General features: G+C 57.8%; 1 protein-coding gene across 2 annotated transcripts; it reads left to right on the top strand.

Annotated features, from left to right (window-relative positions):
* On the top strand, positions 203 to 25,190 carry LOC102173645 (NADH-cytochrome b5 reductase 3). 2 transcript variants are annotated; one of them, XM_018048860.1, is made up of 9 exons: positions 203 to 307; positions 9,808 to 9,939; positions 13,385 to 13,457; positions 13,828 to 13,934; positions 16,055 to 16,184; positions 16,634 to 16,717; positions 16,920 to 17,005; positions 20,381 to 20,480; positions 24,067 to 25,190. In XM_018048860.1, the coding sequence occupies exons 1-9, from the start codon at positions 287 to 289 to the stop codon at positions 24,237 to 24,239; spliced, it is 906 nt and encodes a 301-aa protein (XP_017904349.1). In that variant the 5' UTR covers positions 203 to 286; the 3' UTR covers positions 24,240 to 25,190. The 2 variants fall into 2 exon arrangements, with proteins under 2 accessions (XP_017904349.1, XP_017904350.1); XM_018048861.1 differs by lacking the exon at positions 203 to 307 and adding an exon at positions 2,505 to 2,616 and having other exon boundaries at positions 24,067 to 25,189.

Genomic DNA, 25,190 nt, shown 5'->3' with positions numbered 1-25,190 from the left:
CCGCCAGCGTCCTACTGGAGGCCACACAGCGGGTCGGTGGGTGGGCTTTGGGGCGGGGGGCGGTAGCCAACAGCGCAGCCGCCCACGCGTTCCGCCGGCCCCTCCCCGGGGCACCTTCTGGCCGCGGACGGAAGCGGGCGGGGCGGGGCCTGGAGGCCGGCCTCCCGCCCCCCGCGCGCCGCCACTGGGCCGGGCTCGGCGCGCCCCTCCTCCGGGGTGACGCAGCCGCGGGCGGGCCCGGGGCGCAGCGGTGTCGGCGGCGGAGCGATCGCAGCGCGGCGGCAACATGGGGGCCCAGCTGAGCACGGTAGGCGGGGAGCCGGGCGCCGGCCGCCGCGGGCTGGGGGGCATCGCTGCGGACCGGAGCCGCGGGCGCCGGGCCTCCATCTCGGGCAGCGCCGACTGCGGCCGGCCTCGGGGTCGGGGCGGGGGGGCCCGGTTCGGACGTGGGACGCAGGACCCCACCCGGCCCCGCCCTGCCCGCCGCGCCCCGGCCGTCCCCTGGCGGCCGTGACTCAGGCCCCGGGCTCCTGCCCTCCGGCCCGGCCCTCCCGGCCGAGGGGCGTCGCCCGGAGCCGGGGTTGGGGTGGCGGGGGTGGCCGAGCTCCGGGGGAGCCCCGCCCCTCTGCCCGGCCCAGGAGTGCGGGTGTGCGCGCCAGGGATGGGCGAGTGCGGGGTGGGGGCTGTGAAAGAGACTGGTGACCCCGCGTGAGTTCATGAGTGTGAACACGTGTGAAGTGTGAACGGTCGCCTCTGTGCGAGTGTGAGATGTGTATGTGACCGGGGTGTGGGTGTGACGTGAGTGCCTGTGCAACCGTGTGTTTAGGGGTGTGTTTAGGTTTTAGGGGCGGTGAGTGAGTGTGCAGCTGTGCCGGAGTGTGAACAGGTGCGTACCTGCGAGTGTGTGCGTGTGGAGTGGGTGTGTGTGTGTGCACACGTGAGATGTTGCTGGATCACGGAGTGTTTTTTTTCAACCACCCACCACCCCTGAGCCCTGTCCTGGGCTGCATGCTGGGCTCTGGTTTCTTTTAACCCAAGAAACTGGCGAGGCTACATTTTACAGATATGCCGCTGGGGACCTTGGCCACCCGCCCGGCAGGCCGAGTCTGAACTCCTGGGGCCGCAGTCCACTGTCACGCTGTCACGTTGGCCGGGCCCAGGGCCGCCTCCTTTGGGATTCTTCAGAAGCCGCAGTGGGGTGGGTGGCCTGTGTTCCCCCTCCAGGCTGTGGCCAGGTCTGCCCCCCACACTCTGGTCCCTGGGGCTGGCTGGGGTTCTCTGGGAGCAGGAGGCCCAGAGCCTCTTGCCTGGCCTCCTCCCCCACCTCCGCCCTCTGGCTTTTTGCAGCTCCCCCTTGGGGATGAGGCAGAAAGCCTCCTGGCCTGGCCAGTTTGCTCTGGGTGAGTGGCCCAGCCTGGGACTCGGGGCCATTCAGACCGAGGGGCAGCTTTACTCAGGGCAAGCCTCGGGGCATCACCCCAGCTCAGTAGAACATCCTGACCGTGTTCCCAGAAATTGCCTTCCTTCCTTACCGCTCAGCCTTCTACCCCTCAGCCCAGACACCCCCCACCCCTTGCTGTTTTCCCACAGGGCTTCTCACCTTCTAGCCATACACGTTGCCTGGATTTGTCTCTGCGTCCCTTCGATGAGCTTCCCTCGTGGCTCAGACAGTAAAGAATCCACCTGCAATGCAGGAGACCTGGGTTCCATCCCTGGGTCCGGAAGATCCTCTGGAGGAGGAAATGGCAACCTACTCCAGTATTCTGGCCTGGAGAATCCCATGGACAGAGGAGCCTGGCGGGCTGTAGTCCACGGGGTCGCACAGAGTCAGACATGACTGAGTGACTAAGCACGCACCCTGGGATGTGGCTGCTCAGTATTTTTGCTGAGTAGCCAAGGACCCCTTGTAGCCCCTCTGTGAGGGACAGAACCCCATCTGAGCGTCAGGAGACCTGCCCCAACTCCTGAGCCTCCTCTGTCCAAGGGGTGGTGGGATGGTCCCTTCTTCGTGGGCCCCTGTTGGGGTCCCCGCTTGACCCAGAATACCCGGAGCAGACCCCAGCCCTGCCTCCGGGCACAGAGGCTCCACGCGGTCTGCCGGAGGCCCGCTCGGGCTTGGGGCACCAGACTTTTTATCTGGGATGTGCAGGCCCTGCAAGAGGCCTCCTCCCACTCACAGAAGAGGGGTTAGCTCTGGAGTCTGCCAGCCACCTGGGGGTACATGCTGGGGGGTTTAGCTGGCCGGCCCCAACCCTGACTCCCCTGCCGCCAGCACAGACGTGAGCGCTCAGTGGACCCGGACAGGCCGCCACCACAGGTAGAGGCCAAGGCTTTCTCCTGCCCCCAGCAGCCCTGTGCCTAGTCCGTGGTCCCAATCCCCCTGCCCCTGGGCAGCAGGGCTGGGCCTCCCTTGCGGAGGGCGAATTGGGCGGATAGGCTCTGCACCCGCCCCTCCTCCTGGGTTCCCTTCACCCCGAGCCCCAAGCCAGGAGCCCGGCTCCAGGAGCCCTTCGCTGCAGGACTTCCTCTGTTCCCTCCCACTTCCTGAAAAGGGGGCTTTGAGGGAGGTGGACGCTCAGATCCCAGCCGGACAGCTGACGGGCGGGCAGCAGGCAGGTAGGCCTCAGCACAGGGGGCTGGCACCTGGGGAGGAACACGCCTGCCAGGTGGAGGTCCTGGCAGGTCCTTTTGCCCGCTGAGACCTGACCTGGGTAGAGAGGATGGCAGGGTCCCGGGGTCGGGGGGAGCGGAATTCCAGGGGGTGAGCAGCTGGCAGGGTGCCGCATGGGGGTGGTAGGGCTACCCCGCCTCTCCGCTCTGTTGGGCAGGCTGGGGGCTCCCTGGAGACACCCTGGTGCCCCGTTTTCCTCTCCCCGTCCTATGTTATCAGAGGCGGGGAAAGGGAGATGGGTTCCATGGTGGGCAGAGTATAACCTTTGGGGCACCAGGTCAAGGCCTGGGAGGCAGCTGTCCCCTAGCCCCCTGGGTGGCCAGGGGGAGGTGGTGTGTGTGTGTGTGTGTGTGTGTGTGTGTGTGTGTGTGTGTATGTGTGTGTGCGTGCGTGCGTGTGTGCGCAGTGCACTGAGGAGCTGAGGTGGGGCCTTAGCCTCGTCCATCCTGTTTACTCTGCCCACTGTTCGCAGGGGTGGCAGGGCATCCCAACCCCTTGTGAGTCTGGCAAAGCCTCCAATTTCCCAGAGACAAAGCTTTGACCTTTCCACGGCACCCTTTTCTCTGCCAGCTGTGCCCACTGGGGTTTGTGTCCTGAAGGACCGACTGACAACAAGCGTCTGCCCATAGCTGCCTCTTGGAAAGGAATTTGTGCAAAGTCCACCCCTGCTCTCTTCAGTGGCCACACTGTCCGTGGGGGCAGAGTTGTGGTCGCGGGGCTCAGTGCACAGACCGAACTGGCCGCCAGTTCTCACCCTGCCTCAGTGTCCTCACTGAAGTAGGGTGGCCGTAGTGCCCGCATGCTGGGCTTGAGGACCTGTGCTCACGTGGAGCAGCTGGGCGTGGGGACTGGAGGAAAGACCGCTTATGTTTACCCATCAGTCCCAGGTCAGCTCCTTCCAGCAGCGGCTCCAGCCCCACCTCTGGGAGGCAGGTGTGTCCGCCAGGAATTCAGGATCCACCCATCTGGCCAGTGCCTGGTGGAGGGCCGATTCCTGCCCTCCCGCTGTGGGCATCTGGTCTCTTGTCCTGGTTACTGAAATGTTCAGATAAAGTAAGAGAAGTCAGAGAGACTGCGGGGTAGGCGCTGGTGCTTGTCCCCATGTGAATTTATCCACAGATATTTACCAGGTCTCTGCTCTGACTGCTGGGGATGAGACACCAGGGCCCCCACCTCCCTGTGTCTGCCATTCTGCATTGTGATCGCGCGTGGGGAGTTGGCCTGGGCGTGTGAGCCCCAGGCTGGCATCCAGGGCACATGGAGCTGGTGTCTGGAATGTGCAAGTTCTGTGCGAGGGCCAGGGTCAGTGTTGAGGGCTCGCCTTCAGAGCTGTTGACGAATGAGCCTTTTTTCATGGCTCAGCACCTGCCCTGGCTTGGCATTTGGGGCGGGTGAGAGATTGGAGGGGAGAGACAGGGGATCCAGAGCGCAGACTCTACCCTGGGCCTTGCCAAGCCAAGGAGGAAGGCAGCTGGCCCGTCTCCCACGGCGGAGGGTCAGTGAAGAAACGCAGAGGAAGGTGCTTTGCAGACTGCACAGCGAACTGCAGGCCGGGGGTGTGTGTGAGTTGCTCAGTCGTGTCTGACTTTTTGTGACCCCATGGACTGTAGCCTGCCAGGCTCCTCTGGTCCATGGAATTCTATAGGCAAAAATTCTGCAGTGGGTTGCCATTTCCTTCTCCAGGGATCTTCCCAAACCAGGGATCGAACCCGGGTCCCCTGCATCTCGGGCAGGTTTTTTACCTGCCAGCCAGGGGTCTTAGTTATCAAACCTGGCTGTGCATGTGCTGAAACAGCTGTGCTGGGAGGAAGGAAAACTCCAGGGAGCACAGCTCCACTTGGCTCTTAATGTCATTTAAGTTTATTTCCAGGGCTGCCGACAATAGTGATTTCCTGCAAATGTAACTTGGCTCAGTTTTTTTCCTAAACAATGTTCCTGGTGAATATGCCTTCCCTGATAGACGTGGAAGGGGCCTGGAGCAGAGGAATCATCAGAGTGCCCCACCCTCATCCCCGGGGAGTTGGTGAAGGGCAGTGGGGGCTCCGGAAGTCTGCTAAGGGCTTGATTAGCCAGGGAGGGGCCTGGCAGGTGAGATCTGAGGTTTGAGCTGGACTCTTGGAAGCTAAATAGGAAAGGAATGTGCTGGCTGGATGAGGGAAGAGTGTGCTGAGGCCTGAAGCAAAAAAGGCTGGTGACAGGATGGTAGGGACCTTGAGTGTAGGCAGTGGGAAGCCACGGTGATGGGTGTTTGGGGTTCGAGGGGAGCAGCCCATTGCTTTGGGCTGCTGGGGCCTGGCTGCGGGAGGTGGGAGATGGGATTTCGGTAGAGCCGGGGATTTGGGCTGTGGGCTCCAGGGCATCTGTCTTGGGAGGCGCCTCCAGAAGAACCAGACTACACAGGACTGGGTTTCATGGCCTTGGGCAAATCTCTTAACCTGTCTGAAAAACGGGGACAGCAGTCTCACTCGTTTTGAGCCTGGTCCCTTGAGGACAGAGTTGGCTTATCCTTAACTGTGTGATAGTCACGGTGCTACAGCCTGGGGTTGAAGTGAGGATTAGCTCAGAGGATTCGCAGCCCACTCGTGGAGCAGTGCCAGCTCGGGGCCGTGTGTGCTTTTGGGCCATGTGTGCGCATGGCCTTTTCCAGCCTCGATTCCCACCCCACCCCGGCCCGCCCTCCGCCACCAGCATTAGGTGGGACCTTCCTGAGGAAGGTGGAGCCTGGAGAGGTGAAGATTCTCTCCTTAAGTGCTGAGCTGGGTCTCAACCTCGCGTCCCCTGGAGTCCTGGGCTGCCAACAGAATTTTTTCAACATTTATTTTATTCACTTATTTGTTTGGCTGTGTCCAGTCTTAGTCGTAGCACGTGGGATCTAGTTCCCCAACCAGGGATTGAACCTGGACCCCCAGCATTGGGAGCGAGGAGTCTTAGCCACTGGACCACTAGGGAAGTCCCCATAATGGGCCCTAAATGAAGTTCAGGGTGAGAGAAATAGCACGTGGTGGTCGGGACATTGTAGGTGGTAGGTAAATGAGCAGGAGACCAGAGACCCTTTGTGTGGCCCTGTGCAGGCCAGGGGTTGGGGGGTGTGTGTGCCAGGGTGTGTGCTCAGGCCAGCTCCCTCGGGCCTTCCCTTTACACCCGCTGGTACAGACCAGGGGCCCCGTGGGATGAGGCCTTGGTTGCATGAAGCCCGGAGGCCCTGTCTGCCAGAGAGGCACTAGGCACTGTCGATGGTGTTCTGAGCCCAACAAAAGGCCTGTAACCAAAGCTGCGGCTGGGCAACTTGAAGCCGCTGGGCTGGTTTGGGGGGCAGGGCCAGGCCTGGTGTGGAATCCTGGTGTCTGTGTTCTTCCTTCACTTGTGGTGGGGGCCCCATGAGGGTGGTAGAGAAAGCTCCTGTGTGTGTGTGTGTGTGTGTGTGTGTGTGTGCAGGCACGCACACGTGCCCGCACTCCCCAGGTTATAGACCCCTCTGTGACCTCAGCCCCCTACCTCATCTCATGTCCCAGCTCCCCTGGGTGGTAGGCCAGTCAGTGGCCCTGACCTTCTTCCCATTGATAAGAACACCAAGGCTCAGAGGCCTCAGGTACTGGCAGGGCTTCCAGGAAGGGAGGGAGCATTGAGGCTGGGCCTAGAGAGGGGAGGATCTTCTCAAGAGGTCTGCAGAGGAAGCAGAGAGGCCTCCCTGCAGGCAAGGAACTTGGCTCTGAGCTTCCTGGCGGCCAAGGAAAAGGGGGAACTTGCGCGGAAGAACATGCACGGTTGTCTACCGTGAGCACCAAGCTCAGGGAGGTGCCCTAGGGAGGACGAGTGAACTAGCTGTGAGACCGTTTCCTTGAGAACCAGTGTTTGGGGAGAACTTTTGGTTCTTGACCTTGCTGTTTGAACTGCTAGTGTGGACTGCCTTCACTTTTAATTTTGAAATAATTTCAAACTTACAGTAAGTTTGGAAGAGTGCGTAAAAGAGCCCTTATATACTCTTCACCAAAATACACCAGGTGTTCACATGTGTTGTGTTTACCTTATTACTGTATGTGTGTATTTTAAACCGTTTGAGAGTAAATGACATTATGTTAATTCTTTGCCTCTAAATACTTGTGTCTGTCTCCTAAGAACAAGGACTTTCTTTTGCATAACTGCAGGTTGGTGATCAAATCAGAAACAAACAGTGCTATTGTCTAATCCGTGGGCCTTAATGCAGATTCTGCCGGTTGTCCCAGGATTGTCCTTTACAGCTGTGTTTTCTTCCCCCCGGCCCAGAATCTAATTCAAAACTGCCCATTACATTTTTTCTGCAGTTTTTCTGTCCCTTTGGCCTCTGTACAGTGAGTCTCCTCCATACGAACCTTGTCCCTATTCCTCAGGGGAAGTGGAGGTTTTCTCAGTGACTCAGAACGCAGAAACACAGGGGTGTAGAGTACGTGCCTTACACATGACCCTGCACGATGCAGACTTTCAGAGATGCGAACGTGTGTCCATCAGCGTGAGGCGCGGATGGAACCACACTGTCTTGCTCGGCCTCCGTCTGCTCTTGCTGACCGTCCTTCAGTTCCACCGTTTCCCTCCTCTTCTCCCGCCTCCAGCCCGTAACTCTTCTCATCTGTTTACTCAATGCCAGACCCTGTGTGCCAGCTGTTGTACTGGACTACTGTATTTATCAAGGTACTCTCCTGCAAGATTTTAAATGTTGCCTTTATTTTTTTTATTTGTGTATCATTTGTGTGAGAAGTATTATAAGCCCATTACAGTACAGTACAACATAGCCGATTGTGTGAGTTGGGTGCCTGTGTCAGACGTACGAGCAAATTGGACTTCACAAAAGTGCTCTCCGGACGGAACTTGTTTGTAGGTAGGGGGCTTCCCTGTCTTCATTTTCTCTGACTGCATATAAATTGTCACAAACTAGATAGCACAAAGCAATTGAAATTCCTTCTCTCACACTCTGGAGGCCCGAAGTCTAAAATCAGGGTACTGGCAGGGCGCGCTCTGGAGGCCAAGGGGAGGGTCCTTTCCTCCTTCATGAAGCCCTCTCCCCTGACTCTTCTCTCTCTGAGAAGGACACTTGTCATGGGATTTGGGGCCTGCTGGCCAGAATCCAAGAGGATCTCACGTCCAGATCCTTAGTTTGCCTTTTTTTTCTCCCAGTTAGTTTATTCCGGCGGCACTGGGTCTTCGTGGCTGTGGCGAGCGGGGGCTACTCTTCGCTGGGGTGCCCAGGCTTCTCATTGCGGCGACTTCTCTCGTTGTGGAGACGGGCTCTAGGTGTGTGTGTTTCAGTAGTTGCGGTGCGGGGACTCCAGGAGGTGCAGCTTGTGGGCTCTAGGGCACAGACTCAGTGTTTGTGGCGTTTGGGCTTTCCTTGCCCTGCGACATGTGGGACCTTAGTTCCCCGACCAGAGATTGAACCCCTGTCCCCTGCAGCGGCAGGCAGATTCTCACCCACTGTGCCACCAGGAAAGTCCTCCTTGGTTTAATTACAGCTGCAAAACCCCTTTTTCCATCCCAACGATCTGGGTGAACAGGTCTTTTGGGGACCACCCTGCAACCCACCAGAGCCTCCTTTAATCTGGAACCCGTTCCTCAGCCTTCGTTTCTCGTGGCCTTGATATTTTTGAAGCGTTGTGCCAGTGGTCCCAGAGGACGGCCCCTCAGTGTTTCCTCGTGTTGGAGGTGGGTCCTGAAGAAGGCATGGGCAGTGCTGGCTCCTCTCGCTCCATGTCAGGAGTCGCCTGGCGAGCCTGGCCCCTTTCCTATGCTGCTCGCTGCTCAGGGTGGGGTCTGCCAGGTTCTCTGCTGCAGGATTGGTCTGAGCGGTCTTGAGGCCGTTCTTGTCTTCTCCTTGGGTCTTGCTTGTGGTCCTGTTAGTGGAAGCTGCCAAGGACACGACTTCCGGATGGCCCAGGGTAGCTGCTGCACCCACATACATGCCCAGTGAGGTCACAGGCCTGCTGGGGGACAGCCTGGGTTAGCCGCTTTCCATGGCTGAGTTCCGTCTCAACAACCAGGAAGTGTGTTTTCTGATCCCCATTTCACAGATGGAGAAGCAGGGCAGAGAGGCTCATTGGTTTTACTTCCCAGGGACAAACACAGCTATAAAGAGGAGCAGGCTAGTTGCCCTTCTTTGCAAGGATGTCCTCTCCAGGTAAAACCTAAGCAGTTTTATCTGGCCATGTGATTTGAGTTTTCTCTTTCTTCAAAGTATCCAGACCACCTCTGAGGGTCTTTGTGAGGCTGAGAGCATGGGGCAGGGGGTGCAGGGGGCTGACGAGGAAGAGCCCCTTAGAGCCACATAGCAGGGTGAGCGTGATGTTGAGGGCGAGGACTGATGTCATAAGAGCATGGCTGGGGAGGGAGGTGGACTCGGGCTGGAATTCCAGCTCCCCACCTGCCAGCTGTGTGCCCTTGGGTGAGCTGCTTCACCTCCCTGAGCCGTTCCCTTGTTTGTAAAGCGGCAGTGACGTCAGCACCTGCTTCAGGGTCGTCGTGAGGTTGACCCCCGTGTAGGGCTCAGCACGATGCGGAGAGCTTCAGGGGGCCTTGCAGATCACCTTTGTCCAGTTCAGTTCAGAGGAGGGGAAAGGACTCGACCAGGGCCACCCAGCCAGCAAGGAGCAGAGCTTCCCAGCATCCGGCTCAGTGCCCCGGCTGCCCCTCACATCTGAAAGCAGAACCCCAGGGCTCAGGGGTTTGTCTGTAGAGAGCTAGCACTTGACATCACTTAATGCAGTCAGGGAGACTGACTCAAGGAGGGAGGAAGGGAGCACAGATATGCAGTACTCAAGGTTAAGCACAGGTACTTGAGAACTTTGTGCTGAGCTTCCTGGCAGCCATAGTGAAAAGGGGCTACATGCTCAGTTACGTAGCTTTCTTTGTCCCTGTTCCTCAGGGGAAATGGAGCTTTTCCAGTGATGTAGTAATACACTGATGAGTTTCATGAGTTTGAGTTTTGTATTAATAGCGTCTCCCAGCTGGTACCAAGATGGAGCCGGGGTGCCTGGATGAAGTGGAGAGAGGGTGTTCCTGGCAGAGGAGCGGTCCAGAGGTGTGGACCAACTGGTGTGTTTGGGGGAAGGGCAGGGGGCAGACCCTCCCTGGGGCCAAGCTGACCTCTCGTGTCTGCCCTGTCATTTCAGTTGGGCCACGTGGTCCTCTCCCCAGTCTGGTTCCTGTACAGCCTGATCATGAAGCTGTTCCAGCGCTCCACCCCGGCCATCACACTCGAGAATCCAGACATCAAGTACCCGCTGCGGCTGATTGACAAGGAGGTCAGTGCGGGGCCTGAGGGGTCATGGGGCATAGGCACCTCTCTCTCTTTCTCAGCGTCAGAGCATTTCGTGGGCATCTACTGTGTGCTTAGGGTACGGACCCTCTTGAAGTAGATCCCATTATTTGCCCATTTTACAGATGGGGAAAGTGAGGTGATGTCCATTTCTAAGGTCTTCCCAGGTGGCACTAGTGGTAAAGAACATGCCTGCCAATGCAGGAGACGTAAGAGATGCGGGTTCAATCCCCTGGAGGAGGGCCTGGCATCCCACTCCAGTATTCTTGCCTGGAGAATCCCATGGACAGAGGGTCCTGGCGGGCTACAGTCCATGGAGTCAGAAAGAGTCAGACATGACTGAAGCGACTTGGCATGCATGCACGCATACCCATTTCTAAGGCTACCAGTAAATTACTGAGGGATTTGAACCCGGGTCTTTGACCACAGAGCAGGTTCTCTGAGCCACACTTACTATCCCACAGAAAATCAGAGTGGGAGCGTTGCTGTACTTGGACTTTTGGGTCTAAGTACCCATTTAACAGATGTGAAAACAGAGGGCAAGAGAGGATTAACTCAGGTCACATTATGAGCTAGGGGTTGGGTTAGGACTCAGGCATAGGCCTCATGGTCATCCAGGGTGCCGCATCCCAGGGCCCCTTCCTTAAAGATAAGGTCTCCTCCCCTTTCCTTCCCTCTCTCCCAGGCCCACCCACCCAGGGCCCCTAGAGTCCTGATTCCCAGCGTGTCCCCGTGATCTTGACTGTGGCTGTGTCTGCACAATGCTTTTCCTTTTTCAAACCTCCGATCGTGGCTTTGATTTAAAACCATCCTCTCCCCATCTTTGCCCAGCCGCCCACCCTGTAGGGCCGCTTCCCTCCTCACTCTCCCCCATCAAAGCCTCCCCCATGCTATTTCTGGCCACAGGCAGCTGCCTCAGAAGGGGTGTGGCAGGGAGGAACTGAGTCATGGGGCAGAGAAAGCCAGTCACCTGCTGCAAGCCTGAATCCTGGGCTCCGGTCTGTGCCCTGGGCTCCACGTTAGAGCTGTAGCGCCTGTGACCGTAATTGTACCAGGAGTTCTTAGAAGTCGAAAACCAGAAAGAGGCCAAAAAAAAAAAAATGACCACTTCCCAGATGAGACCAGACTTAGTCCTTTCAATATATCCTGTACACAGTTTTTTCCTACTAAAATGAAATCACAATGTTTTGAATCCTTTTCTTTTCAGAAAGTTCTTTTTCCTTGTTTTTTTCTCCACGTGGCTTGTGGGATCTTAGTTCCCGGACCAGGGATTGAACCCCAGCCACGGCAGTGAAAGCCCAGAATTCTAACCCCTAGGCCACCAGGGAACACCCTTGTTACTGTTTTTTAATTCCAGAAGTAATGTATGATTTACATGTGCTCGCTGTAAAAATTGTACTTTTATTAAAAAAAGGCACATATTTATACGTGCTCTGTTCTCAAGGTGCGAATGTTCCCCTCCCCCGCACCATGACCCCTGTGCAAGAGGGTCCCGGTCACGGGTCATCGTGAGCCTTCTCGGGCGTCACATTGGTTACGTACATGACGTGTGGACGTTAAGGTGTGTGTATACTTAGTTTCTCTTTTTAAGTAACCTAACATTTTTACCTGGCTGTACGACATGGACTTCCCTGGTGGCTCAGACAGTAAAGAATCCGCCTGCAGTGCAGGAGATGCGAGTTCAATCCCTGGGTCGGGAAGATCCCCTGGAGGAGGAAATGGCAATCCACTCCAGTATTCTCGCCTGGAGAATCCCCATGGACAGAGGACCCTGGCGGGCTGCAGTCCAGAGTCAGACGCGACTGAGCGACTGCCACTTTGACCTTCACACACCGCACAGACCCCTTTTCATGTCTAACCCAAAGCTGAGTCATCCCGTTTGACAGCTCTCTGGTGTTTGTCACAGGGATGTCCGCAGTGGACCCTGCAGGCCCCTGTGATTGAGCGGGCGGCGAGTGTCCAATGTCCTAGCAGTTACCCTCCCCCATTGTAGCCTCCTGGTGGCTTTGCAGGGTCAGCAGGTGGACTTGCTCTCGCTACTTGCTGTGGCACAGGGAAGGGTCCCGGCTGCCCGCCCTTCCCCTCTCCGAACGGGCCTGGACCAGGTGATGGGCAGGGTCGCCCTGAGCTCTGAGAATCTACTGCTCAGCTTGTCATGGCCAGTGGCTTCTTGGAAGCAGCAGCATGCCAAGCCCTCTCAGACGTCAGCCTCGTGAGTTTTGCTGTCCTGGGCTAGAGGTTGTCAAACACAGTAATTTTCAGGGTCTTTGCCTCATTTCTGTGCTTCCTCCAAAAATGTCTGGCATGTGGATTTCTGACCTCGAACCCCAGGACTGGTTGATAATCCTGGAATCCACTTGCAGGAGGCCTTAGGCCTCTGTTTGCAGCTGGACTATGGGGCAGAGAGACCCGCCGGCCTCCAATAAGCCCTGCATCCTGAGTGGGGGCTGGGTGCCATCTTTCCTGAGATCCAGGCCTCCTGCCCCAGCTTGCTCACTCCAGTGATGCTCTGGCCCTTTGGAGGTCTCTTGAGCCTCCCTGGGTGGTAGCACTGTCCAACTGGACCTTGCCTCCTGTGAGCATGAACACAAGTGCAGACAGCTAGCTGCCTGCCTTTCCAATGGCCCCTCCACAACCACCGTCCTGCAGCGCCTGGTGCAGGGGAGACCCCCCCCAGGAGCCATCTGGAGCCCAGTAGGGGTCTGGGCACTGGGTTCACGTCCTAGCTCTGACACTGTGGGACGCTCGCCTCCCTGGCCTCTGTTAAGACCAGGCCCCGTCCTCGGCCCAGCCTTGGTCCTGAGCCGCCTCTGCCCGCCCTGGAGGGGAGATGGCCTTTGCCTGTTGACCATGCCCTGGGTGTACATGGCCATGTCCACCTTCCGGGCAGTGAGGCTGCCATGCCTCCCGCCCCGTGTAGCCCTGCCACAGTCATGCCATCCTGCCTACTGGGGGCTTTTGGTTTAGTGGCTTCTAGAACCCCTCTCTGAAGTCCCAGCCCCAAGACTCACAGGAGCTTTGTCTCAGCCCTCCCCCACTCTGTGGTCAGCCTCCAGGCTCTTCCCACCACCCCAGGACAGGACACTTCTCAAGCTATGGCAGAGGTGGTTCCTTCCCTCCTGCCCCTGGAAGCCCTGGAATTTTCTGGGCCATTTGGCAGGCTCCCTTTGGGATCCGGAGCTCACTCCCTGCCCAGCCACCCTGCTCTATGGCTCTGGGTGGGTCACTGCCCTTCTCTGGGCCAACGAGAACAGAACACTTGCAGTGTGTAGCTGGCCTCTGTGCCCTCACATACACATGTGTGTGCAGGGCGTGTGTCCGCCTGGCAGTGTCATCTCTCAGTGACACCCTGGTGCTGGGGCAAGGCGGCAGCTCTGGGTCTGGTGGCCCCTCTGCCCTGGGTGTCATCCAGCAGCTCGGCCTCCTTGCAGGTCATCAGCCATGACACCCGGCGGTTCCGCTTTGCGCTGCCATCGCCTGAGCACATCCTGGGCCTCCCCGTCGGTGAGTGCAGCCCCGACCCAGCCCACACAGAGCCAGCGCTGGGAAAGGGAGATGGGGGCGGCGGAGGGGTTTACATTTCAGTGAGAGCAGGGAGGGCTTCAAGGAGGAGGTGTCAGCCATCCCAGGCCTTCGAGGATGAGTGTCAGAACAAGAGGGCAGAATGCCCCAGTGTCCCTGGCAGTGGCCCCAGCACGAGCAAAGGCAGAGAGCTGGGATATGATGGGAGTCGCTGGGGTGGGAGGTGGTGAGGGGTACAGCAGGAGCCGAGGTCAGTCCAGGTTGTGGTGGGGCACAGGGAAGTGGGTTGATAAGACCCAAGGGAGGCTGCAGGGATGGTCCCGGGCCCAGACTCACCCCCGCCGTCCTGCAGGCCAGCACATCTACCTCTCAGCTCGAATCGATGGGAACCTGGTTATTCGGCCCTACACGCCCGTCTCCAGCGATGACGACAAGGGCTTTGTGGACCTGGTCATCAAGGTGAGGCCTTGGGGCCACAGCTGGGTGGGGCAGGGGTGATCACATTGCAGCCCAGGCCTCCACGGGGCCCACACGCCCCAGAATCTGGCCCCCAAAGGCCCTGTGCTCGCTGAGCCTGGTCTCAGAGTGAGGGGCACCCTGTGGTTCTTAGCACAAGCCGAGCATGGGGGTCTCAGCAGAGGGCGGGGGGTGGGATTCAGGCTCAGTGTCTTCAAACCAGGACAGATGGTCTGCCGGAGAGGAAGCAGGCAGGCCCACCAGCTCATGCAGGGCCTGCCTTCCCACTCGCAGACGGGGGAGGCCCAGGGAGCTGGGTGCCTGCTCACTCTTGAGAAGCACCCCACAGGCCCTCTGGTGATGCGGTGTGGGGCTCATGGGTCCTTGTGTGGGTGCTGGGGTGAGGGGCTGTCTGGGATCCCCCACCAGTCAGGGGGTGGGTGCACACCACGGGGAAGATAGAGCCGTTAGAAGCAACAGACCAGAGAGACACAGACCACCCCGAAAGGATCTTAAAAAACAAGACACTGAGCAGAAGGAGAAGTGACACCTCTAACCCAGTACATTTTTGTGAAAATGAGAAACACAAGCTTTACAGCAGTGAGTCACTTTCTCTGATTACACACCCCTAAAAAGTGGGAACCTGCCAGAGCTGGTGGTGGGTGTGGGGTGTTAGACACCTTCTCCAGTCAAGGCCCAAACCACAACCCCCACCCACAGCCACCCTGGTTCAGCACCCACCCGGGGACCAGGCTTACTGTCCCAAAGCCGCTGTGCAGGCCCCTGGCCCCCTCACTGGACCTCAGGATGGGGAGACAGAAACAGACCCCCGCTGGGCCGCAGCTTCAGCCCTGGGGGTTTCAGTGTCCCGGGCTGGGCGCTGGGTCTGTGAGGGCAGGAAAGGAGCTGGCCTGGCAGTCCTGGCTCTGGCCTGGGTCCCTTCTTTGCTCAGTGTCACTCAGGCCACATGCTGAGTGCCCAGCCCACCTGGCCTTGGGAGCCTGTCTTTGGCTGGAGAGTGGACACTGAACAGGTGGGCACACACAGGTCAGTGTTTGTTCCGAGGACCCTGAAGCTGGGGCAGGGTGATAACAGCTGTGACCCCCACCCTGTCCCTCTGAGCAGGCAACGAGGAGGCGAGCAGGTGGAGATGGAGGGAAAGGACCCTCCCTGTGCAAAGGCCCTGGGGTCAGGAGGAGGCTTGAGGACTTGAGGGTCAGTGGGGCTGGGCAGAGCCTTGGAGGCCCTGCAGGGAGGGGGCTTTGTCCAGAAGGAGCAGGAAGGTGGTGAGGGTTCATGCGTCTCTGCTTGCTGAATTCACCCCAGCCGGATGTAGAGGAGGTGTTGGGGGTGGGGATTCAAGTAGAGGATGAAATGCTCACGAGGACCAGGTCCTTCCTGGCTTGGAGACCTCGTGGCCCCCTTGGTTCACCCTGGCTAAAGGTCAGAGCACTGGCCTGGCACACAGTGGGCTCTGCCCACTCTCTTCCCCGACCCCAGACACACAGACACGCCGGCTGTCCTGCAGACACGAGTTCTCCCCTCCGCAACCCAGAGGCTCCGAGCCCTGTGAGGCCCCTGGCCTTGGCACGCCCTGCCCCTGCCCCCTCTCTGCCCATCACTCCTGCTTGCCCTTCAAGGCCCAGCACAGATGCCCCTCTGTCCTGGAGCTCCTCTGTCTGCCCATCTCTTTGTCGAGGGTTGTAGCTGCATCCCTTTTTCCCAAAGCTGAAATCCCAAAGGGCACAGAGAAGGGAGTTGTTCCAAGAGTGACGTTTTCATGGCAGTGCAAAGTGGAAAGAACTGAACAGCCACCAGCAGGGCCCGCACTGGGCTGACAGCCGTGGGAATCTCCTGCTGGGAGGGGCCACGGACACGGGTCTTGGCAGAATGTTACACTTTAGGCCCTCGGGTCGGCTGCCGTGGACAGCAAGCTGGTGCTTTGCCCTCCAAGGGGACATTATGGGGAAGGCAGGCCCCCAGGGGGGACAGGGCACAGACAGGTAAGTTCTGATGGGTGGGAGATGCACCGAGTGAGCAGGCCGCACGCAGCCCCAGAAGACCCCGGAGCTCACCCTGGCACCCTGGGAACGGGGGCTGAGGACGGTGCATGTGTCTTGCAGGTTTACTTCAAAGACACCCATCCCAAGTTTCCCGCTGGAGGGAAGATGTCCCAGTACCTGGAAAGCATGAAGATTGGTGACACCATTGAGTTCCGGGGCCCCAACGGGCTGCTGATCTACCAGGGCAAAGGTGATCTGGGTTGGACTCCCCAAGGACCCGGCTGGTGCGGTGGATGTTGGTGCAGGTCCTGCCCCTGCTGCTGCCTGGAAGGGTGACTCCTGTAGGGCAGGCTACCTCCTCTCTGGGGCCTCATTTCCCCAGCTGTTAGGGGTCAAGGTGGTCAGTGCAGGGGTTGCAGACCAGCCTTGGGGGGCACATCCTGCCCACAGACTAGCTCTGTTAGGCTCTAAACAAACCAGGGGAGGGCTGAGCTGGGACCCCTGCTCCTCCAGCCTCCTGCTGCTCTTGGCATTTGAGCTGGCCCTAGTCCCCTCTTCCCATCCTCCTCACCTGACTGACTGGGGGTGTATGGTGGTCGCCACACCCAAACCCTTGAGATGGGGCAGGGTTTCCAGCCCGTCTGACCCCCAAGCATGGTCTGTTTGAGAGCTGGACCTCACCCCGTCTGCTCTCCCCAGGAAAGTTTGCCATCCGTCCAGACAAGAAGTCTGACCCTGTCATCAAGACGGTGAAATCTGTGGGCATGATCGCAGGAGGAACGGGTATGTGGACCTGGATCCCTGCCCGAGTCCCTGGAGGGCGGAGGTGTCGAGTCGGGGGCCGGGTATGGGACGCCACCGAGGTTATGAGTGCCCGGGAGCTGTCTGAGGTCACGGTTGTCCTGGCAGCTCCCCAGGCATCTGCCTGGCGCTGTGTATATGCAGCAGGCGCTCACACAGCGTGTGGGGGTGGCTTGTTTTGTAGGCATCACACCAATGCTGCAGGTGATCCGCGCCATCATGAAGGACCCTGATGACCACACCGTGTGCCACCTGCTCTTTGCCAACCAGGTCAGTGGGCGGTCCTGAGGTCTGCAGACCCGAGGGTGGGGTGCCGGGCAGGCACTGCTCAGGGATCTGCAAGGCACTGCGGGGATGCTCACAGTGGCTGGAAGGTGTATTGAGTTTTGTGCACAGCAGCCTTGCAGCAGCTGGTGAGGTTGGGCAGAGCTAGAGCGTCTGACCCAAGCCGGGCTTTTTGGTTGGGGGGTTGAGGCCCCTGGAGCACCCCCACACCGAGACTGGCTCCCCTGGCCGCTTCCTCGGCACCTCAGCACTCCCTCTACCGCACATGGAATTTGGGACCCACCAGGGATGCGGGAAGAGCCTGAGGTGCATCTGCACAAATGAGGTGCAGAGGATGCACCCGCCCGAGGTCCCCGAGCCGGGGGTGTTGGGGTCAGGTTTGGACCTGGGCTCTCTGGCTCCCAAGCACATGTCCTCCTCCCCATGTCTGCCGCTTGCCTGCCTGCCCTGGCCTGCTGTGTGGCCTTGGACAAGTCATTCTTCCTCTCTGGGCTTCCCTGTCTCCCTGAGGAATGAGCTGATAAAGCCAGGTCATCGTGAGGATCTCTCCAGGCTCAGCGTTTCATGACTTAACATGTGGATTTTGTAGTGAGGCCCCTTTGTGGGGAGGCTCAGATGGGACGCCCCCTGCGTGCGTGGAGGGGCGTGCACCCGGCCCCCCTCACCTCTCAGATATAGTTCAGGTCAGCCTGCCCTGGGTCCGTCTGGCCCAGGCTCTGCCCCATCCATCTGCAAGGACGCTGAGCCCAGAGGGGAAAGATTGGCTTGAGGTCCCTGGACTCCCACACAGCTGCAGAAAACTGCCCTGAGGTCAACCAGCGCGGCCTTGACCAGGCCCAGGGGTGGGTGGAAAGAGCCAGAAACTCCAGGCTGGCTGGTGGGGTGAGCGGGTGGGCTCGGCTTGGTGGTGCTGGGCGGTCTCCGTGGAGGCCCTCTGTCGCCTGAAACGGCGTCGTTTTGCTCGTCGGCGGGGGCGGGGGCTCCTGTATTCTGTTTCTGCATTTAGTCAGTGTGGTGTCACAAGTCACGTAGCCTCTGAAAGTTCCACTCCACGCTTGCGAGGGAGCGAGAGTGAAAAAAGTGCAAAAAAAAAAAAACCAGTATCATGTGAAAATCGTTCTGACCTCAGGGTCCCGCTAGAGGGTCTCAGGGACCCCAGGGGTCCGCAGGGAACCCTACACGGGGAACCGCGGCTTTGCTCCAGTCGGGTTGTTGGCTCTCCCTGCTTCCCCCGAGTGACGTGCGTGCTCGGCTTGGACGGGGGTGCAGCCCCTTCAGTTCCCCATCTGCAGTGTAGGGGCACAGGGGCCCACCTCTCAGGACTGTGTGAGGACTGAGGTGGCCTGGGACAGGAGCGCTTAACACTGCAGATGTGTGCTTTCTTCCTGGAGGCACCGGGTGGCGGGGGTGGAGGCCGGCGGGGACCCAGGGTGAGGAGGGAAGCCCCGCTTTCAGAAGGGTGTCAGGGAGATAATAAACAGCAGGGCAGCCTGGCTCTTGGGCAGGGAGACTGATGTTCTGAAGGCGTCGGTTCTTCAGAAAGTAGTACTCAGAAGTCCCAGTAGGATCATTTTTCTCCTTGTATAATATGACACAATGACACACTGTGGCCTGGAAGACAAAGTACACGTGGGCAGCCAAGAAAGTTTGGAAAAGAAGAGTGACAAGGAAGAATGCTAAGACGTGTCAGCGATAAAGAGAGCACAGCTCTGGAGCCGCACGTGAGACCTGGGTTTACTGGACTGGCTGTGATTCTGGGTAATACAGCGGGAAGTCTGGACTGTGCTGGAACATGCTAGAGTATGTGGCTATTTACACTGAGGTTAGTTAAGATTAAATAAATAAACACCCTTTCCCAGTCTCACTAGGCACATTTTGTTGTTCCATAGTCTCATGTGACCAGTGGTTAGTTTCCTTGTTGGATAACACAGATCTAGAACATTCCCATCATTGTAGAAGGCTCGGTTGAACAGCCCTGACCTAGAAGCAGACCTGAGTGTAAATGAGACCCTGTATCTGATGCAGGTGACATGTCAAACCTGAGGAGACGAAAAGGAGTGTTGGGTTAGTTGCTGTACGCTTGGGAAAAATGAAGTAGATCCCTACCTTACCTTATAGAAAAATGAAGTGTAGGTTAGGGATATATGTGCAGAAAAGTGAAGCTTTAAAAGTAGAGGGCAAGCATTTTTAAATACAAGAAGTATTACTGAATGAATGAACAAAGATGGTCAGGCTAAGCAAGACACTGGAGGAGAGCCCGTCAAAGAGAAGACTGATGGAGCCATCTGCTTAAAAATGAAAAGCTCCTCTGGGGAAAAAGGTCACAAAGAGTTGGACACGACTGAGCGACTAAACTGAACTGATAAATAAGGTAGAAAGATAACTGAGGATGAGACACATAATGTATCATCAATAAAAATTAATATCCTTCATATAAAAAGAGTTTTTACAAACTAATAAGAAAATATGAGCAGACCAGTGACAAGCTTACTAATAATAAAAGATAAAACACAAGCTTTATTTTCCATCAGTCTGACTGGCAAAGCTTAAATGATCATTACCCAGTCCTGGTAGAGGTGTAGAGGACTCCCTGCAGGCCTGTGTGTTGGTTGTAACCTACGTGGGGAATAAAGCAGAGGCTTGTATTGGAGGCCCTAACTATGTGGAATTTTCTGCCCTGGACTCCACTTCCTCAGGTTGATCCTAAGGAATTGACAGGGCACTGAGGGTGGTCAGAGAGGTGTTGTTCACAAAGGAGGATGTTCAGAACAGTTTCCTTGCCTCTCCCGCTGCCTGCCTGTCCCAGCGGGGGGCTCAGGAGAGGTCAGTGAGCAGGTGACCTTTGCTGGCTGACGGCGCTCTTTGGCCCTGGTTTCACAACAGTCCTGTGAGTCAGTTGTACCGCTCACTGACCAGAGGAGCCAGATCTGTGAGTGACCTGCAAACATTCCGGGCAAAGTGTGCTTAGGAATGGAAAGAGGGAATGTTTCTGGAGTAGATTGCTAACACTCCCTGGAGGTCTAGGAAGGCTTCCTGGAGGAGATGAAACAAGCTGACCTCTACAGGGCCACGTGGGGCTGGCTGAGTGAAATCAGTGGGGGTGAAGGTGGGGAGCTGCAGGCCAAGCAGAGGGATCGATGTGGGCAAGGTTGCGGGTTGTGTGATTTGGGGAGTCGCATCTATATTCCTTAAATTATGGACCTGTTGATACAGCCTGAGATGCCAGAACATAGAAAGACTTGGACTTTGCCTGGAAACTTTGCCAAGCGTGTGGCCCACGGGTGGGCGGGATGAAGAGGGTCTTCAAGGGCAGTCCCTGCCGCTGTCCCTCCTGACCGCTGGGCCCTGTCCGCCCCCCAGACCGAGAAGGACATCCTGCTGCGGCCCGAGCTGGAGGAACTGAGGAACGAGCACTCTGCACGCTTCAAGCTCTGGTACACGGTGGACAAAGCCCCTGAAGGTGAGTGTGCCCGGGGGGGTAGGCTGCGGTGGGGGTGCTGGCCCATGCCCGCCTGTGCTGCAAGCCCTCTGCCAGGTGGAGCCTTCTGTCTGCGTGGCCTCCCTTGGTCCAGCTCACGGCGGTCCTGTGAGGGGAGGGCAGTGAGGAGGGGTCAGAGGGGAGGTGAGTGCCCCACGGCACACAGCGAGAAAGCCCCAGAGCCAGAACTTGAGCTCGTGTCCGCCTCTTAGGGAGCCCTAGCCACCCCCCTGCCTGCACTGCTGGACATGGAAGGCCGCCGTTCTTCCCCCGAGCTGAGGCCAGTGCTGGGGGCGAAGGGGGATCGTTTCCACAGTGCCGTCATCAGCCCTGCTGATGGAGTGGGCTGCACTGATGTACAGTTACCTTCACTGCCTGTCCAGGTGTTTGGGCTGTTTGCCAAGGACACACAGGAGGCAGGGAGTGAAAGCTGCCCCAAAACTCGAAACAAGGTTGTCCTCTGGGAGCTAGACCTTGCTCCAATCTCCTGCCAGCAAAAGGCCTGGCCACACTGTTAGTTGGAGGAGGGCATGGCAACCCACTGCAGTGTTCTTACCTGGAGAGTCCCATGGACAGAGGAGCCTTGTGGGCTACAGTCCATGGGGTCGCAAAGAGTCAACTGAAAAGACACGACTGAAGCGACTTAGCACGCATAGCATGCGTGCACTGTTCTTGGACACCGCCCTCTGGTGGTGGCACCTGGCAACGCCGAGACCAAAGTGCCGCCTCCCAGGAAGAGTTTTAAGAGGAACCAAGTAGTATGGCCCAAGAAGAGATACAGCTGGGTAGTTTTCTGGTATTTTACACTTATGTTTATTATTACCCTGACCACGATTCGAGAGTAGTTGGAGGACTGCTGTACCATGAGGTATAAACTGGAAAAGGTTGATGCTGAAAAAGAACATGGTACCAGGCCAGCGCGGCGACTGTGGAGCTAGAGTCGGGGGAGGGGCCCGCTGACCACATTTCCCCCACAGTCTCCTTCAGTATGCACGCAAAGAGAAATACTTGCCTAAAAAAAATCCTTGTAAAACTGAGATGTATCTTATACACCTGTACATTTCATATACTAGCAGATAGGGTTTAATCCCATGGAGTTTTTTACAAAGTACTTTGAGATCTGTTAATAAAATGTTATCTACCTGCCTATGTGCCGCCCCATTCCAGAGGGATTTTAGGCAGCTTATAGAGACTTATGGAGTGAGTCAGAGTGAAAGGAAAACAAGGGCAGGCCCATAAAGTGGAATCTAGAGAGCTTTGTACAGGAGCACGGGCTGTGGTGCAGCCTTACCAGGACTGACCATGCATATCACTCTGAGCTTCCCAGCAGCCAGTGTGAAAGGGGAGGTGTGGTCAGTCACTAAGCACAGTGCCTGTGAGGTAAAGAATATACCCCATTGCTCAGCACAGTGGAGGCTTCCTCATCCAGGACCAGCTGAGACCGACTTACCTGCCTCCCTCAGGGGACACCCCCCGTCCCTCGTCACCTCCCCCCCCCCGCCCCCCGTGGAGTGTACAGGGTGTGACACGGAGCAGTGTCCATTTAGACAAGGTCCCTTGGTGACCTCCACGTGACCTTGGACTTCTGCAGCTGCGTTTCTATTGGTGTCAAAAGCTTTAGTGAGGTTCTTCCAGATCGTGAAGGACAGAGAAACCAGACGATTGGGTGTTTGGAACCGGAGGGACTCAGGGTGCAGGGTCCTCCCCCAGCCTCAGGCGGGCCTGGTGGAGCCCTGCTCGTCTGATAAACGCAGTGATGCTCTGCCGCTCACGTGGCCCTCGGCTGGTGTTTCGCTGGAGCCAAGCCAGAGGGCTGGCCTGGGTAGGGCCCCACTCACTGGTCGGGGCTCAGAGACTGGCCTGGGGTCAGGCGCCCACCATGGGATCAGGAGGTGGCTGAGGGTGGCTTTTCGGAGGGGAGGGAGCGGGCAGCAGGTGGCGGGCATCCGGCAAGTCCCTCTGTTTGTCCCTCTGGGGTTGAGATCCTGCTGAGCTGCTCAGCACAGGGGTCATTTGAGGGGCTAGCGTGTGCCCTCAGTCCCCAAGCAGTGTTTGTCCCGACTGACCATTGAAGAACTGCGGAGCAAGGTGAGCTTCAGACTGGGTTGCTCCTCATGCATCTGCAAAGGGGAGTCACGTTGTTGGGCAGTACAGGTGATGGGGGCAGGGAGCCGTGCACCAGGACTGGCTGGTCCCCGTCCCTGAGCAGCCCCCGGCGGTGGGTCAGTCCTGAGGGTCCATGTGGGACTAGAGTCCTGCCAGCCCCAGGGCGCCAGGTTCTCACCATGGGCACTGGCAGTCACTGGGAGTAATAAAAGGCAGCTCTGGATCTCAGGCGAAACCTGGAGATACAACCGCGCGTATGCGCGTGCAAGGCAGGGAGGCAAGCAGGACTTCAAGGAGGCTGCTGTTTTGAGGATCCTGCATCTGGAACTTCAGCCTGTGTCCTGGCCTCGCTGCTTTCTGGCTCATTTCAGTTCAGTTCAGTCGCTCAGTCGTGTCCAACTCTTTGTGACCCCATGGACTGCAGCATGCCAGGGCTCCCTGTCCATCACCAACTCCCGGAGTTTACTCAAACTCATGTCCATTGAGTCAGTGATGCCATTCAACCATCTCATCCTTTGTCGTCCCCTTCTCCTCCCGCCTTCAATCTTTGCCAGTATCAGGGTCTTTTCCAGTGAGTCAGTTTTTCGCATCAGGTGGCCAAAGTATTGGAGTTGCAGCTTTAGCATCAGTCCTTCCAGGACTGATTTCCTTTAGGATGGACTGGTTGGATCTGTTTGCAGTCCAAGGGACTCTCAAGAGTTTCCTCCAACACCACAATTCAAAAGCATCTAATGCTTATTTGGGACACATTCCTTTGTTCATTATTTATTGAGCAACTACTCTGTGCTCGGCTGTCTAGGCACTGGGACTACAGCTGTGGACTAGAGATGGCTCCTCGTGGGCCAACACTCCATGGAGGGAAGAGTCAGACAGTAGGCACGGGGCTGGTAGGTAGCAAGAAGAGGAGCGGGGGGTAGGCAGCATCACCCTGACCAGGCTGGCACTGAGCACTGGCTGGGGGATCTCTGGGACCTGGGGTTAATGTCCCAGCCCTGTCCATGCCTCACTGTATGACCTGAGACAATCTGGGTCCTCTGGGCCTCAGTTTCCACATCTGTAAAATGGGATCAGTAAGCCCCGCCCTGTCCATCCACGAGGGTCACACAAGAGGCCAGTAGAAGTGAAAGGCTTTGCAAACTATAAAGTGTGGTTAGGGAACCTTGACAGGCTTGCATTTGTGATCCAGGTGAGCCAGGCATGGGGGCAGGGGATCAGGGCCGAGGTCTGCTCCATTCTTCCTTGTTGAAAAAAAAAGTGAAGTCACTCAGTCGTGTCTGACTCTTTGCGACCCCGTGGACTGTGGCCTATCAGGCTCCTCTGTCCATGGGATTTTCCAGGCAAGAGTGCTGGAGTGGATTGCCATTTCCAGGCACAGCAGCTTCATCACGGAGGAGGGGGTGGTGGGCAGTTGGTGGTCGGTCACACGGGCACCCTCAGGCTCACCTGGTCTCCCGCCCTGCAGCCTGGGACTACAGCCAGGGCTTCGTGAACGAGGAGATGATCCGGGACCACCTGCCGCCCCCAGAGGAGGAACCGCTGGTGCTGATGTGCGGACCCCCACCCATGATCCAGTATGCCTGCCTGCCCAACCTGGACCGCGTGGGCCACCCGAAGGAGCGCTGCTTTGCCTTCTGATGGACGGGCCCTGCTGCCCGCTCTCACTGTGCCCTGGCCGCACCCACCCCTCCTGCCACTGTTCATTAACATCACCCGCCCCACGTCTCCAGCTGCGGCCGGGTTCAGCCTGGCCTGCCCGTGCCTGGGAGGTCACCCCGCTGGGCTGGCCCCTGAGGGGCCCCTTTGGGAGCAGGTGTCTGTTACAGGTGGGCCACCTTTGGCCGCCTTTAAGACAGATTCCTGTCTAGGCCTCGCCGGAGATGTTCCTTCCCTCTCTGCCCATCCCAACATACACACTACTGGGTGGAGGCTGCCAGCACCACGCTCCCCAACCTCCCCAGAGCATCCCACACCCTGGAAATAAGCAGAAATGTACAGGCAACCCTTAGCTGCAGGCCGCAGGCCCTCACCCAGGCTGCAGACCCTCGCCTGCTTCAGGGCCACTGCCAGGCTTCCACAGCTGACACTACGTGGTAGCTGACACCAATAAGTCCCCGTGGCAGGGGCTGCTGGGGTGAGAGGTTGGCCAAACCACCCAGGGCCCAGCAGGTCCAGTCAGCAGGGAGGTGGGCTTGTCCCTGGGGCTGGTGTGGGAGGAGGGGGCTGGCCAAGGGCCCTTCCAGCTGGCACGTGGGCCCTCCCAAAGCCTCAGCAAAAACACTCAAACATTCGGGCAGCTTTGGAAGTTCCAAGCAGTCCACCTCCCATCGACTGCCTTAGCGTCCCAGGCAGCCAGCCCTGATGGCAGAGCTGAGATGGTGTGCATTTATTCATCCGTCCCAGAGCCCCCCTGCTGCCCCTGCCCCAGGTCAGGGAGATTTCAAGCAGAGCCCCTTGTCTGAAGGACATTCACAGTGGCCTCGACGTTGCCTTAGACACAGCGTGTTAGCCTCTTGCATATCAGCTTTTTCAGAGTCATTTATGAGCAAACATAACATTGAAGTAAAACTTTGCTAGTTTAAACCCTTT

The sequence above is a fragment of the Capra hircus genome, chromosome 5, assembly GCF_001704415.2.
Source record: "Capra hircus breed San Clemente chromosome 5, ASM170441v1, whole genome shotgun sequence".
NCBI classification, from domain to species: domain Eukaryota; kingdom Metazoa; phylum Chordata; class Mammalia; order Artiodactyla; family Bovidae; genus Capra; species Capra hircus.
The sequence above is the reverse complement of the archived record's forward strand: the minus strand, read 5'-3'. Positions and strand labels throughout refer to the sequence as shown.

Coding starts and splice junctions, on each gene's coding strand:
- LOC102173645 (XM_018048860.1), top strand. CDS start 287: ATGGGGGCCCAGCTGAGCACG. Junction 308..9,807: donor TGGGGGCCCAGCTGAGCACG/GTAGGCGGGGAG, acceptor CTGTCATTTCAG/TTGGGCCACGTGGTCCTCTC. Junction 9,940..13,384: donor TGCGGCTGATTGACAAGGAG/GTCAGTGCGGGG, acceptor GCCTCCTTGCAG/GTCATCAGCCATGACACCCG.